At 49.3% G+C, this 16,363-nt stretch overlaps 1 protein-coding gene across 2 annotated transcripts in view; it reads left to right on the forward strand.

Moving 5' to 3' along the window:
- Positions 1–15,721, forward strand: part of PLEKHM3 (pleckstrin homology domain containing M3) — a 231,817-nt gene extending 216,096 nt beyond the window's left edge. For both annotated transcript variants that reach the window (XM_088461836.1, XM_088461837.1), the window contains exon 8: positions 14,633–15,721. In XM_088461836.1, the coding sequence (XP_088317962.1) occupies positions 14,633–14,810 (178 nt within the window). In that variant the 3' untranslated portion in view covers positions 14,811–15,721. The remainder of the gene's footprint in view (positions 1–14,632) is intronic.
- Positions 15,722–16,363: the final 642 nt, after the last annotated feature.

A 16,363-nucleotide genomic window follows, 5' to 3' on the forward strand; every position in this document is an offset into this window, starting at 1 on the left:
GGGCGTGCCGGGGGCATGCCTGCCAGAGGGGCGTTCACATGGGAACGCCTACCGTCTGAAGCCGGCCCCACTGACATCACTAGTGATGTCAGTGGGAGTGATTTTGGCTCTGATAGAGCCAAAATCACTCCAGGGCTTGTGGCAGGGAGACCCTACCGCAGGGTCTCTCCGTCGCAAGCCCGATGGTCGCGATGGTCAAGACCATCGCGACCATCTTTTTGGCCGCTCGCATATGCTGTGGGTGGTCACCCACAGCTATGCGAGCGGCCAGGAGGCCGCTCCATTTTCATGGAGGAGGGCCCTGATTCAGAGCGAGCGCTCTGGTCAGAGCGTCCGGCTCTGAATCAGGCCCTTAGGTCGATTTTCCGTCCTGCTAACTTAACGCTAATGCCAGTATCTTCCCGTCTATGCCAGATATTTGTCAATCTCGATGCGGGTTGCCGGCTGCGCCCCCTGTTTTTCCATCTGCAGCTGTCATCATTAGTATTGACACTTATACCCACTCCATGCTGAATGCAAAAGATCCGTCTGAAGCTTGCGACTCATTTCTGTCCGCACCCTGCTAACGGGCATTGAAGTTGGCCTAGACGCTAGCGACACTCGTGGCACTCCCACAAGACCATTTAGTTCTGTGCGATCGTTTGGTTGCCACACAAAATTGATAATTTCAGGAAGAGGTTGCTCTATCGACAGAGAAAGCGATCTCCACCCATATGCATGGAACGGTGCGTGCACTGTCAGCGATTGCGCTCTACGGCGCAGTTTGCAGATGTCCCCTACTAAGACTCCGACCCTTAGAGCCCTATGTACTAATGTAGGCAGAGCCCTGAGCACCCCAGTACTGCGTTTATGTCTGTATGTTTCTTACCTACAAGACAGCTCTGTCCCTCTCAGGGATTGAGATGCACACCTGATACCTAATAATGATAAATATCATTACCATATGTAATTAAGCTATAGGCATGGGCGTAGCGTATAGGGGGTGCCATTGCTGTGGGACCCAGAGGCTTAGGGGGCTCATATAGTTGTCTACCAAGTTTTTGAAATTGCCTGCTAAGAAATTAGTCTGGCCCATTTCCCAGGCCTGAACAGGAGGACTCATCAGTGGTGATCTCTGTCTCTCCCTCTCAGTAACGCTCCACACTGATATGATCCATCTCCCACGCTCCTGTCTCTCACAGACACACATGAGCTAGTCAGTAAGTCCGGCACTGTCGGAGAGGAGGCTTCTCTTTGTTTACAGCCTTTGTGAAGCTGGGGGGGCAGGAACTGAGCTCCGAGATTAGGACTGTCACAGAAAGGGAATGTGTGTCTAAATTAAGAAGATCTCCACTCAACGTGGAATGTCCTTCATTAGGAAGTACATTCCCTCAGGTAGCAGCTGCACTGTGTGGCATAATGTGAACTGGAAGCACTGTGTGACATAATGTGACCTGGAAGCACTGTGTGACATAATGTAACCTGGAAGCACTGTGTGACATAATGTGACCTGGAAGCACTGTGTGACATAATGTGACCTGGAAACACTGTGTGACATAATGTAACCTGGAAGCACTGTGTGACATAATGTGACCTGGAAGCACTGTGTGACATAATGTGAACTGGAAGCACTGTGTGACATAATTTAACTGGAAGCACTGTGTGACATAATTTAACTGGAAGCACTGTGTGACATAATGTGACCTGGAAGCACTGTGTGACATAATGTGACCTGGAAGAACTGTGTGACATAATGTGACCTGGAAGAACTGTGTGACATAATGTGAACTGGAGACACTGTGTGACATAATGTGAACTGGAAGCACTGTGTGGCATAATGTTAACTAAAGTCACTGTGTGGCATAATGTGAACTGGAAACCCTGTGTGGCATAATGTGAGCTGGAGAAACTGTGTGGCATAATGTGAGCTGGAGAAACTGTGTGGCATAATGTGAACTGGAAGCACTGTGTGGCATAATGTGAACTGGAAGCACTGTGTGGCCTAATGTGAGCTGGAGACCATGTGTGGCCTAATGTGAGCTGGAGACACTGTGCGGCATAATGAGAACTGGATACACTGTGTGGCATAATGAGACTGGATACACTGTGTGGCATAATGTGAACTGGAGTCACTGTGTGGTATAATGTGAGCTGGAGACACTGTGGCATAATGTGAACTGGAGACACGGTGTGGCATAATGTGAACTGGAGACATAGTGTGGTATAATGTGAGCTGGAGACACTGGGCCTGATTCAGACCCGGTTGCAAGCGCTGAGCGCTCGCAACCGGGTCGATGGTGGCCCAGAGCGCATGCGCATGGCGGAACCGGCTCAGTTGTGCGTATGCGCAAGACCCGGTTAGCGACGGGCAATCCGTTGCTCTGGGTCTCGCACCAAAGGGGGCGTGCTGTCGATGTTGAGTGACAGCACGCCCCCTTTGGTGGGCAGGCCGGGGGAGTGGCTGCCCTGACAGAGGCGTTCCCATGAGAATATGCCCTTCTGCTCCACGGGAGGTTTCTGTCCACCCTGAGCTCGTCTTAGGACACCTGCGTTATGGTTTGACAGGTGTTTCACAAGTGATGTCAGTGGGAGAGCTTTCGGCTCTGTATGAGCCGAAAGCTCTCTGGGGCTTGCGGCCACGAGACCCTACCACAAGGGTCTCGTGGCAACCCACAGCAATGCGAGCGGCCTGGAGGCCGCTCCATAAAAAAAAAACAACGCCCTGATTCAGAGCGAGCGCTCTTTCAGAATGTCCGGCTCTGAATCAGGGCCACTGTGTGGTATAATGTGAACTAGAGTCACTGTGTAGCATAATACTAACCCTCCGCTACCACAGCCTAACCCTAATCCTCCGCTACCACAGCCTAATACTAACCCTCCGCTGCTGCTGCCTAATCTTAACCCTCTGGTCCCTGTCAACGTTTCACGTGTCAACATGTTTAATGATGACATTTCAACACTGTAGACATCATAACTGTTGACAGGGGCACAGTTGCGATTAAAACTCAGATATGTTTTGGAAACGCACGGAGAATGGGAGGTGGCGATTCAGGTGCACTGAGATGCCCCGCCTTATGGGCGTGGTATGGGAGTGTCGCAGGTGTGTTGCTGAAGTGGTTGCCAACTCTGATGCCTAATCACTCATATCGGAGGCCATACTTTCACAGAGAATCTGCATCTAGCGTGGTACTGGCGCAAGTTTCCATGGCGCATCCGAATGGTAGCGTCTAGACGCGCCAAGGCAGGATTCTTTCCTCTAAAGGCGCTCAAAGTGGACGCCTCAGTCCTTGCACAGTCATACGGACGGATGTACATCAGGGAAGGGCTCTGTCGCATGCATTTGCACAAAGTCGCAAACGTACGACTGCCAAAGGACGCCAAACACGGACGCGGCTGCATCACTGTGTTGAACAGTACAATTTTCACAATTTCAGCCATCTTTACCTATGGGCATAAGGTAACGATCATATTTTAGGATGGGAAGAAATGTTCCTGGCTTTATGAACTTACATAGTGAAGAGATGATTAATGCTTCCTCTCGGCGCGTTACCCAATACTCAGAGAGCCCTGCTAGAGTGGAGAGCCTGTTGTGCAAACAGCATTATTGCCTTGGTCTCATCCAGCTTGTCAGCGGCAGAGAATGTTTCAGCCGTGTCTGTTTGCAGTTCTTCTGTAAGCTATGAGAGATGGTCCAGGCGCAGACAGCTCATTTTTCATGTATTGTTGGGTGGGTGGTGGGAGATGAGCTTGGGACGCATTACATTGTAGCCCCACTGAATGGGGTAGTCTGTTACCTGGCCACGTCTTTGCAGGGCCTTTATTTGTGTCAGACCTTAAGCAAACAGAATACGGGGCTCAGGCACTCACCTGGGGCTCAGCACACACACATGACATACCCCTGTGCTCACTTAATCAGTATGACACATTCTTTTGTTGCTAAATGGTTCCAAACCAAACAGAATCAGCACAGCTAATTAGCGGCTTTCAGAAACCCCGGCCTAGTTATCCTGTCACATCCTGCCCAGCGATAAAACAAGAAAATGAGCTTCTAAGCTATAAATGCCAGTCAGATACCTGGTCACGGGAGGAGCCGGGCCTTGGAATAAGGCCAGGGAGTTACGAAACGACGGCAGACCTGAGCTGACTGCTGGAAAATCACACGTCACTGTAGTTCTGCAGGGATACGACTGAACTCTCCAGGTGCTACAAGCAGAAATGTAGTGAGAGCTGCCATGCAAAGATGGCTTCCTAAGAGGCCCAAAAAAATTATGTGGTGCTCACAACTATGCCCATGGATCATGGTGCAACTCAAATAATGTTACCGAAACTGCACATTAATACTGGCACATAACTAGTTAAAAAAAAAATCTGTTTGGTTCTGATCTTTTTTGCGGTTCAGAATTTGGATTTTAATGAAAAATTTTGGGTTTTGGATGGCATAAATGACATGATTTTAGCTGTTTTTTAAAACTTTTTATCTATTTTTTATTAAAAAAAAATGAAAATCCAGAACCAAATCCAAAACACTTGGTGGTTTTGCAAAACCAAATCCAGATCAAAAACTTTGAAGGAGATGCAGATTCAAAACCAAAACACGTGGTGGGTTGGCGCACATCCCTAGGTAGGGCGGGGCCAAGGCTGAAGTCACCCGACGTACACAAACAGTATGCCCAGTCTGTTATACTAGTATATTGTAAATAAATTAGAGATGAGCCGTTCCAATTTGACTTTGATCTTGCTGATGTGTGTGAAAGATGACGTGTCTCGTTCTAAATTGGGAAAACTTGATGGGAAGATCCCAGTCAGTCAATCAGTGTGTGTGTCTCTCTCTCTCTCTCTCTCTCTCTCTCTCTCTCTGTCTCTCTCTCTCCTCCCCCACCAATCGAAACCATACTTGCCTACTTTTGAAAACTAGTTTCATGGAGATTCCAGACAGCATCGTCGAGGTGCCTCCGCCCAAAGGGCGTGTCCAGATCCGCCCAAGGGGTGTGTCTACCTCCACCAATGAGCGGTTTTCTATTGCCACTCAGGGGTGTGTCCTGCTGTGGAAGGTGAAAACGACATTCTAGTGGGAAACAGGCATCACTGGCAGGAGAGGAGTGAGTATGACTTTGGGTGGACTATAGGGACAGTAGCAACAGTGCACCATTGGTAGTCTCTTGTAAAAGAGTGGGCTTTCTAACAGTGGATGTGTGTGAGTTTGTGAGGAGGGGGTCGGTGTGAGGCTGGGGCTGTGTTGACTGACTGGGGACCTACAGACTGTCTGTCATTCCAGAGAGCTGTCCACTGAGACTTGCATGATAAGCCAAGCCAATCCTTATCTCACCAGCCTTGCTTCCACCAAATAATCAGCAAACAATCAATGTAACTAAGCTCTGACTCTGAGTCATGATTTAATAAACAAAAATCCTTACTTACATTTATTTTTTAACTAGGGTGGGATAGTGGATAGGTCACTTGGGCCAGGTGCCGGGAGGAAGGAGAGGCCATTGTTGCCGGTCACTGTCATCTGGCTCCGGGGAAGGCAGTACGACTACGCGCTGGGGCTGGGCTAGGCAGCCACCACTACCCACAACCCCGCGGTGGCCGGCCCATAGTATTAAGTGTAATGGCGTCTCACGAGCCCGGGCACAGTCCCCGTCACATCCAACTCGCGCATGCGCAGTCAGGAATTTGGACGGGGCAGTGGAGAAACCGGGGAATTGTCCTTACTTTCAGGGGTAGCGGGAGTCCCCAGCTTATAGCGGCAGGCTCCCGCGGAATGCTGGAGGGTAGGAAGGTATGAAACCACCTAGCATACAAGCGCACACGCACTAGTGTTCATTTTTGAGATGTCCACCCAACACACATCAGCCTACTTTCTGCTCCCAGGACAGGAAATCAGTCCTATTTTGCTTGGCACATAAAGAAGTAATAATAATTATTGTAGAATAAGTATTTTGGCAGCTGAAATATTTCATCTTGTTGTAGCCTAACGCAGCGGGAGCCAGCTGACTTTACCCCTGAAGGTGGGAGAACTTTCTCCCCTCGCCTGGTAATCGTGTAGTAAACACCTAGTGAACTTAGGTAGCATCCTATTCTTCCCCTTTTATTGGTGTGGTTACTATATAACTTATATTGCATACATGCTTTGCTCTCACCACCCTGAATTGTGTGACCTGAATTACTCTGTAATCTCTTCAGCCTTCATAGTACATTTCCACCTAGCAAGTAAAACTATACAAGTCTATTTTGTTAGACTTTACTCCTTCCATTTTCCCGGGGCCTGGTTTTTGGCGGGACGCTGCAGGTTAATCGCCAGCTCACTGCCGAATATCGACGTTTATTGGCCCTTAACAGAATGCAATAAACTTGTCAAACATTAATTAAAAGTGTGAGAAGGGTGGGTCATGGCTTTGTCCCAGAAGGACTGTGACCTATAACAAAGTTTACGACGTGTGAATGCAATTTCAGGGACAATTTGGTCCAACCAGGACCAGTTCTGTGATATTAAATGTGTTGACTCCACACTCGCCTTTCATGAAGCTGTTGCTTGTCCGGCACACAGGGTAACAAATGTTGGTATACAGGGTTAGTGAGAGATAAGTATGTAGGCATATGAGGTCAGTGCCGTCATGGTGTGTTAGGGTCTGAGAATCGGGGCTGGCTCTAGGAGTGTTCGACCTGTGCAGTCGCACAGGGGGGCCACCCATAGAGGGCGCACCCCTCCCCAACATCCCGATTTCAGCAGGACAGTATTGTCCCGCTGTTCCACCCGTGGATCGAAGTGGCACGCGGGTGGTCAAATCGGGAGGTTGGTGAACCCCGCCCCCGCCGCAGCTGTGCGGCGGTGCCGGACCCCGGAGACTCTGAATGGATGCTGCACGCACGCACGCGACATCCATTCAGTGACGAGAGAGGGGCTGGGGGAAGCCCAGGTAGTGGGGCTCCCCCCAGCCTGACGTTATTTGGAGGCGGGCATGCCTCCTAATAACGTCACGTAGGCGCGTGGCCTATGGTAATTAGGCAACATCCACATTTTTGGTCGCGAAGATAGGGCGCACTGGAGAGGGCCGGCACAGGGTGCTCAGACCCCTGGAGCTGGCCCTGCTAAGAATATAGGGGGTGACTCAAGGTCCGACACTATTGTTATCCCAGCTTCTACCAAAGAAGCAGCTGCGATAGCACTATTATGGCAATGCAGCAGCCATGGATGCAGCATCGGAACATCTGCGTGATCCTCTGCCAGCTGAATGGCCATGGGGGATACTTTCCTACACTCCCAGAAGTCGCAGTAGGCTCCCGGTTTTTCGGCCCCGCACACCCGAAAGTGTAGGCAGATCTGCCTCATCTTTCCCACTTCCTAGTGAAGTGGGCAGGATGGGGAGATTTTACTAGGAATTCATGGGTCCGTCAGGAGGGGCGGGGCTAAAATGATGCAAAGTGTGACATTTAGCCCCGCCCTCTCATCACAGACCCGCAAATCCCGTTTTTTTCCTGTGGTGGTGGCGTGGCCTAATATCCGGCCCCGCCTCCCGAATGTTTGCAGAATCTCCTCTTTTCCGGGCTGCTCTGGGGGAAGAGTTCTGAAAAGTGGGCAAGTATGGGGTCACTCACACCGGCAAACCCGGTTGCTCAAAAGAGGCCAGAAAATCTCCGTCAGGTCACGGCCTCTTCCCTCCCCCCCAATGGCGGCGTCAAACCTCCGTTTTGGGGAAACGGACGCAGTCGCCGTCCCCTACCCGCCCAGAAACGGCAGCCTACTGTCAATCACTGAGCATGCAGGACCCGTCTTGTGTAGGCGCAGAACGTCACAATCGGAGATGTGCGCTAACCATCAGCTCAGTGCACGTCTCTGAATTAGCCCCATTTATCATCAGCAGTCAACCTGCTTCCATTAATTATCAGTGTGGGCACAGTGGAGAACTTATTTATATTTGTGGAGGGTAAAAGTAATCCATAGGGGGTGGAGTCAGGAGTCAGGAAGCCAGCAGTCGAAATGCTGACCACAGGCTTCCCGACAGAGAAAGCCCGGCATGGGACTAATGATAGGCGTCTAACTTCCGATGCCTACCCGCCACCCACCGGGAGGGTTAGGTTTAGGGTGCGGGGAGGTTAGGCTTAGGCACTAGGGGGGGAGGATAGGGTTAGGCACCACTAAGGGAGGGTTAGGGGGTGGAGAGGGGTAGGGATAGGGTTAAGACTTACTCTGTATGGATTTCCATGTCTGCCGGCCTTCCGGCGTCGGTATTTCATCCGCCGGGCTTAGGTCCAGCGGTATAACAGATTCCATCCATAGGCAGCCAACAAGGATGGGTCTTCGGTTTATATAGAAATTACCTGAGTAGTAGAGGTTTCCGGGGTCTTCTGCTGAGAGTGTCTAGAAATTTGAATTAAAATGTGATATTTCGTAAAGGGCCCGTCCCTGCGTACTTCTGTAATCGCAGCAGGAAGACATGTTTATAATTATTGCTGGCATTGCAGTATAGCTCAGAGACCGCTGGAAATGAGAAGCTATGTGATTGGTCCACAATACAAATGAGAGTGCAAGAAAAGTATAACACCTTTAAGCTGCGCCATCACCTGGCAGTGCCGTGAGATCTCAGCCGTCCCAGGCCGGGGCTGTACGAATAGCCCGGGGAAGTGTGCGCTGATAGCCACTCCTGGAGCTGTTGCCGGGGACAACCACGGATACTTGTAAAAAACAGTCAGATATAATTAATTTGGACCACTCACTATGCACTGACTGGCCAGAACAAACGTACCAAGGCACGTTTGTAGAAAACACCTACAGGCTGGCAATGTTGGCATTATGTGCTCAGCAGGTTATATACAATCGCTTGTGATTTGAGATGTATTTTGGTTGCAGGGAGATATAGCTTGGTAACAGCACGTATGTACTGTGTTGTGACAAACATGCCCCAAGGAATTGTCTTCACGTGTTACAATCTATTTTCACATGTCTGTAACATCCGCTCTGAATGTCAGAACTCTGAATCTGCTGCGTATATAAAATAGTATAAGGATAAGGGATATTGTGTTCCGCCCTCACCTGCCCCAGGTTAATAAGTGCCAAGATCCGTGACTTGTGCTCCTTGTCTGGGTGTTTTTATTTTGCAATTCTTCACCTTTTATCTGGTATTTCCGTTCCTGAGTGCAGACCTTTGGATAGACCCAGCAGGTGCATCCAGACAGCCCGGCCATGTTCTAGGAGTCAGTTGCTGTAAAGTCTGATGATAAGAGGCAGAGGTATCGGCCAAGAGGGAGGGTGCGTCAGGCCCCAGAACACAGACCTGATTCTGCTATCACGGCCATTAGTCATTCTGCCCTCACCTATTTGCTGCACAGCTGCATTCATGTCAATACAAATCACTAGTGTGGCAAATGACTGTGATAAAGGCCTGATTGATACCGTTTTAACGCTGTATTTTTACATGTTTACACCTACCCATTAATTAACCCGCTTAACTATCTCTTCCTGCAAATATCTCAAGGCAAGGAAAGGGGGCAGCTATTTGGCGAGCACTTTCATTCCTAAAGAGATTTATTACTAACCTTTATACGCCATGCAGCTACTCACCCCATCATTCACTTTGGCTTGGTTATGGCAGCGAGGCCTTTCCAAGGCCCAGAACATAGAGAGGAGACTAAATATACTCATAGTGCTGCGTTGTAGCCCTGACATTTCAGCGCTTCCAATGGCAAGATGTGTCCTTGCGCGTTCTCAGTCCTGTGTTAACCAGACCACGCAGCAGAACGCATTGACCAGTGGTGTTCCGGCTCTGTACATAGGGCCTGATTCAGCAAGGATCGCAGTTGCTTATATGCACGCAGTCAGATGATTATTCCGCACTGCACATGCGTAAGCATTGCAGTGCGCGAACCGGACGCTGCGATTGGGACTTGCGATCACAGTGACCACGCAGACCCATGGCAGAGTGATTGACGGGAAGTGCCGTTTGTGGGTGGTGACGGGGGGTGGTCGGGCACACACAGGCGTGCCAGTGCATTTCAATGCCATTGCAGGGACGTGCATATTTTGGCCACTGCGATACCATACACAGCCTGAGGCCTCATAACGTGCGCAGAAGTCAGCAATTCCTGAGTGAGGTCTGACCTGCCTTACCTGTGCGTATGGGTCCAATGTTACTCGATGGGCGAGACACTGAGATGAGTGCAGTCATTGGGTGAGACACTGAGATGAGTGCAGTCATTGGGTGAGACACAGAGATGAGTGCAGCCATTGGGTAAGACATCGAGATGAGTGCAGCCATTGTGTGTGACACTGAGATGAGCGCAGTCATTGGGTGTGACACTGAGATGAGTGCAGTCATTGGGTGTGACACTGAGATAAGTGCAGCCATTGGGCGAGGCACTGAGATGAGTGCAGTCATTGAGCAAGCCACTGGGCGAGGCACTGAGATGAGTGCAGCCATTATGCGAGGTACTGAGATGAGTGCAGTCATTGGGTGAGACACTGAGATGAGTGCAGTCATTGGGTGTGACACTGAACTGAGTGCAGTCATTGGGTGAGACACTGAGATGAGTGCAGTCATTGGGTGTGACACTGAGATGAGTGCAGTCATTGGGTGTGACACTGAGATGAGTGCAGTCATTGGGTGAGACACTGAGATGGGTGCAGTCATTGGGTGAGACACTGAGATGAGTGCAGTCATTGGGTGAGACATCGAGATGAGTGCAGTCATTGTGTGTGACACTGAGATGAGTGCAGTCATTGGGTGTGACACTGAGATAAGTGCAGCCATTGGGCGAGGCACTGAGATGAGTGCAGTCATTGAGCAAGCCACTGGGCGAGGCACTGAGATGAGTGCAGCCATTATGCGAGGTACTGAGATGAGTGCAGTCATTGGGTGAGACACTGAGATGAGTGCAGTCATTGGGTGTGACACTGAACTGAGTGCAGCCATTGGGCGGTGCACTGAGATGAATGCAGCCATTGGGCGAGGCATTGAGATTAGTGCAGTCATTGAGCGAGCCACTGAGATGAGTGCAGCCATTGGGCGAGGCACTGAGATGGGTGCAGCCATTGGGCGAGGCACTGAGATGGGTGCAGCCATTGGGCGAGGCACTGAGATGGGTGCAGTCATTGGGCGAGGCACTGAGATGGGTGCAGTCATTGGGTGTGACACTGAACTGAGTGCAGCCATTGGGCGGTGCACTGAGATGAATGCAGCCATTGGGCGAGGCATTGAGATTAGTGCAGTCATTGAGCGAGCCACTGAGATGAGTGCAGCCATTGGGCGAGGCACTGAGATGGGTGCAGCCATTGGGCGAGGCACTGAGATGGGTGCAGCCATTGGGCGAGGCACTGAGATGGGTGCAGTCATTGGGCGAGGCACTGAGATGGGTGCAGTCATTGGGCAAGACACTGAGATGAGCGCAGTCATTGGGTGAGACACTGAGATGAGTGCAGTCATTGGGCGAAGCACTGAGATGGGTGCAGCCATTGGGCGAGGCACTGAGATGGGTGCAGTCATTGGGTGAGACACTGAGATGAGTGCAGTCATTGGGAGAGGCACTGAGATGAGTGCAGTCATTGGGAGAGGCACTGAGATGGGTGCAGTCATTGGGTGAGACACTGAGATGAGTGCAGTCATTGGGAGAGGCACTGAGATGAGTGCAGTCATTGGGAGAGGCACTGAGATGGGCGCAGTCATTGGGCGAGGCACTAAGATGAGTGCAGTCAGGAAGGCTGAGCTATAGAAGCTAGAGTTGGAGCAGAGACGATGGGGTCATGGTAGGTCCAAGGTGAATTCCACTGGGAGAGATCAAAAGAGCCAAAGAAATGGATAATTTGAAACCACCTAGTATAAGATTTGGTGAATGAAAGGATAGAAGATATGTGGTCCATGCATAAAAGAACTGGTAGACATTACCCAGGAACAATGACAGCAATGCTTTATTTGAGCAAACTTACAATATTTATGGTGTGGACTTCAAAGGAAGAGGAAGTGAGGAATAGTTTTGTGGCTATAACTCATAAGGTGCAGAAGGAGAAAGTAGGGTGTCTACTGCACTACTGTACCTTTTCCAGCTCCTGGCTGTGGATATGTGGAAGAGTCCATGTAGTCGAGAACTGCAGATGACTTGGTGTCAGTGGAGATAAGCCAGGGTTCTGTAATGACTAGGAATAAGAAAGATTTTAATCTTTGCATAAGTTGGGCAATAAGGTGACCAAGTGATATTTGAGGAGAAGAATAGTGGAACTGCGTAAGAGAAAGGGAGAAGGCAAGTTGAGTATGAACGTGGGTGGAGTCATGTGACAGATGTGGGTGTAAATGGATTAAGTAGAGTAGCTAAGACACTGGGCAGGAGCAGTATAGCCAGGTAGTCCAGGGTAGTGCACATGGTGGAGGCCCCTTTTGCTCTCCCCATTCTGGAATAATCACATAGGCTACCTCTGGGCTATGCGGTCTAAATAAAGTCAAACAACAATGACCATTTGGTGGGTCCAATAGATACTTGAACCAACCTAGTTTCTAGGTGCGATGACACTGACACGTGAACAACAACTCAGAGGCTGCAGTAATGTAAAATCAGGGGTTGGATCCCAGTTGGCCAATGACCATTGATGGTACTCTGCCACCGATGGCAGAGAGGCAGCAGTTATTTTGCTTTCTTTCTCCGGTGCAAAATGCACAGAACTTAGCCTTGCCCCAATCATGGTCCTCTGTCCTGCCCCCTTCATTGATTGGCTTACTATGTCACAGAACAGGAATGTCCATCGATGGCACCATCAATGGAGACGATAGAAGGTTAATCCTCCGATAACCATCCCTAATACATAGCCAGATCAGGGGCAATACGAAATTAGAAAAAGCCAGAGGGCAACGTCCAGGAACTCAAACAACCAGCAACAGCTCGACTATGAGTGCAAGCAGAATTATCAGGCACAGGTGCTGTCATGTTCCAGCCTTCTATACCCGCAGGTTGTACGGAATGCTCTGTAGCAATAAATGATGCTAAAGTATATTCAGAGCAGAGGTTTAGATAAGCATCTCATCCCGTGGCTCTCTCGGTAGGATCACTGCTCCTGAGTTCACAAAACCTTAGATGGAGTCCTTCAGAGAACATTATAGTACTTATTCCTGTGCGATCATTACAGAAACTCCACAGCAATAATGGGTAATTTTCCACTAATCTGTGGGGGTTAGGGCATGGAATTAAAACTAATAAGAGGTTCAACTGAACTCTGGGCCTGAGTCAGAGCCGCTCGTAAGCGGCCGCTCGTTCGTTCCGAGCGATGTTTGCACAACTGCGCATGCGTACGGATTGTAATACACATGTGCGAACCAGTCAGTGCGGCCGAAAATCGTTTGTTCGCTAAATAGCGAGTGCCTGCTATTTTGAGTGACAGTTGGAGGCGTATGTGGGTGGTAACAGGGGAAGATGCTTGAAAACGGGGAGTGGAGATCAGAACGCAGGCGTGCTTAAAGGTCAAAACGGGCGTTTTAAGGGTGTGCATAATTAATACAGCAGCGTCATTGACCACGTCACTGGGTTATTTTATAGTCAGAACTGCTCGCAAGATTGTGGTAGGAAAAACCAACCACAAGAATAGCGAGCAGTTCATACGCTGGTCGATGTACTCGATTAATTAATAAATAGCGGACATGACGTAGGATGCGAGCAGACAGGGGGCGTAGTTTCCCAAAAAACGACCGCAAGTTTTGTTCGCTCGTTCAGACCTAGCGGCGTGAACAGACTGCAAAGAGCGGACGGTTCATTTGAATAGCCACCCCTTTTTTCTGAACGAGCGAGCGCAAATAGCGTCCGGCTCTGAATCAGGCCCTCTGTCCTCCGCCCTCCAAGCTGGTCTCTTATGTCATCTTTTGTATTCTATAGAATAATGTACCCACTACTGTAAATGAATATACTGTGTAAGGCTACTAGAGGTTAGAAAAAAAGACCTATGATCTTATAAAAGTGCTTCACTACAGGTCGTGGAGCTCTCAGGTGACTTCTAATCATGATATATTGTAGGTTACGTTATTCCTTATAATGAAGTCGTCCTCATTGAAGCGATCAGAGCTCACGGTTTATACAGGTTATTTACATACGTTTGTTTACTATATCAGAACTGAAAAACTCAGTGCTCCCCCTCAGTGTGCTCCTCTGTCCACGGAGGACACTCTGGGCCTAATTCAGCAGTGGGGCGCTGCTGCGTCTGCTCGTGCGTCTGTTGGCGGAGTCACGACCTCGATAATATGCAAATGCTAGTATCAGCCGTCCCCTGGTGCCGTAGCCGGCGTCTGAACGAGCCAGCCCTGAAACGCCGCACTTTCAGCGTCCCTGTAACGCACCGGTGATTGTTAACACACCACAATCAGCGCACCATCCCTATCTGCAGCGACGCAACAGCATGACGCAAGTGTCTGAACATGGCGGCTGTGCGTCTGAGAACGCTGCTTACGCTGACACGCCCGCCAGTAAGAGGATCTTTCGGCGCACACTCTGTGTAGCACATGCACCGTAGCGGGTCTCAGGACTCTTTGCTCATGCTGCAAATAACATCGACTTTGCGTTTGAATTACGTGTGCGCCGCTGAATCAGGCCCCCTATCACCGCTGCATGCAAACACACAAAAAAAAACAGTCCAAATATTATCATTATTGCTCCTTTATACAACTTTCAATAACGTTTTTTATTTCAGGTGTGAAAATTGTGGAGCCGTCTTCCACACCGACTGCAAAGTGAAAACCGTCCCGTGCCCCCGGTGTGTGCGCAAGGAGCTACAGAAGAAGCAGAAGTCCTTCTGGAAGCGGCTGAACGTGGATGACAGCCTGGAGGAACCCTGCAATATGTTTGAGCTGTCCTACCAGAGTACATGACCACGGACTGGGTATAGCTCCCGACCAGTGCTCTCGCTTTCCCTGCCCGATGGCTGCATAACTAGCCAACGTCCCTACTACTAGAAATAATAGCTGGTACCTACTAAGACGTCCCCGACATGCTCACTTATATTATCTTCCTCTAATCAATGCTGATAATTGACCCTATGGTACCTTGTGTTGTTACAGCTCTAGAACAAGGGAACATGCCATAACCGAAGTCATCCCGATATTACTGCATGCACTATATACGTCAGACAGTGGGAGTCCTTTATAACGGACAGGTACAATGTTCCCAGTTGTGAACACTGCGTTGCACATACAAACATGGATGATTACGCCATGCATAGAACCTGCCCAGTGTCGCTACTATTCTGGGATTTTGTCACGTGTGCTGCTTTGGGAACCGAACTTTTATGCTGCTTAAATGTCTCAGTTCATGTATATACTTGCCTTGCACATACAATATACTGGTTGTGCAAACAAAACAAAAATATGTACCACGCCCGCCATACAGCCAATAACCCCTTGGTATTATTGGGAATATCACTATATGCCATATTCACTTTCGTGGCCGCCATCTTGGTTGCAAGACCGGTGAAACCCCCACAAAGAAAGCGCGGTAACATTGCGCTACATGAGCAGTAGCCATCGCCAATGACTCGCTGGTCCCCATTGGAGAGAAGTCACTTACCTGGGTTTTCATATTTACTGCTATACAGGGTTTTTGGAACAATTGTATTTATTGGCTCTGTCTAGTTGTTACTGGTCATCTTATTTATTACTGAACCTCTGTAGGAGAGAGATGGACCAACGTCGGTACTCCTGCTGAATCTGATCTGCATTTCACATCACCCTCATTAAGTGCCACAAACCTGCAAGACTTTAATAAAAACCTGTAGTGCTACAAAGTAGTTTCCGTGTTTGTTCCCTAAAGTGCTGTCACATCCTGCAGAGCATCCAGCCTGATGGTGTTTGTCAGGTTTCAGGTGTTTTGGATGGATAGCGTCGCAGGTGTCGCCCGTGTTCCCTCTTCTCCTCTATAACCGTCAAGGAGAAGGTGTCTTTGTCCAAGAACAATGCGTGGTCGTCTTGTGGTGGTGTTTTTCTTTGCAGAGAAGCGAATCAAGAGGCAGCTTTGTACCACGCGTCAGCGCAGAGCATTTATACAGCCGTGTCAGCGCAGAGCACTTATAATGACATTAGTATGACTTCATTCTGCCTCTGTACAAAGGCTGGAGCTCCGGGGTGGCAGAGAGCTCAGAACGTCGCTGTATATTGGTGCTTCGTGCAATCGCAGGGTCTTAAAGAGACCGCAGACACTACAAAGCCTGGTATTTCAGTGCACGTGCTCCTTTATTCTAGTGCATAGATCAAAGCCTTATAATGATTATCCTGTTACTCTCCGGCTTTTATTTTGTGCTGCGTTGATTAAAGATAACATGGAGGCCAAGCAATCATGTGTCCTACACTAAGCCGGGTGTAATGGTCCTGTACTTAGGACCTCCATTAGAAAGTAATCTGTCCTATTGTTATTTATTATTTATTAACAG

The sequence above is a fragment of the Taudactylus pleione genome, unplaced genomic scaffold (genome assembly GCF_031769625.1).
Source record: "Taudactylus pleione unplaced genomic scaffold, aTauple2 ptg001109l, whole genome shotgun sequence".
Lineage (NCBI taxonomy): Eukaryota > Metazoa > Chordata > Amphibia > Anura > Myobatrachidae > Taudactylus > Taudactylus pleione.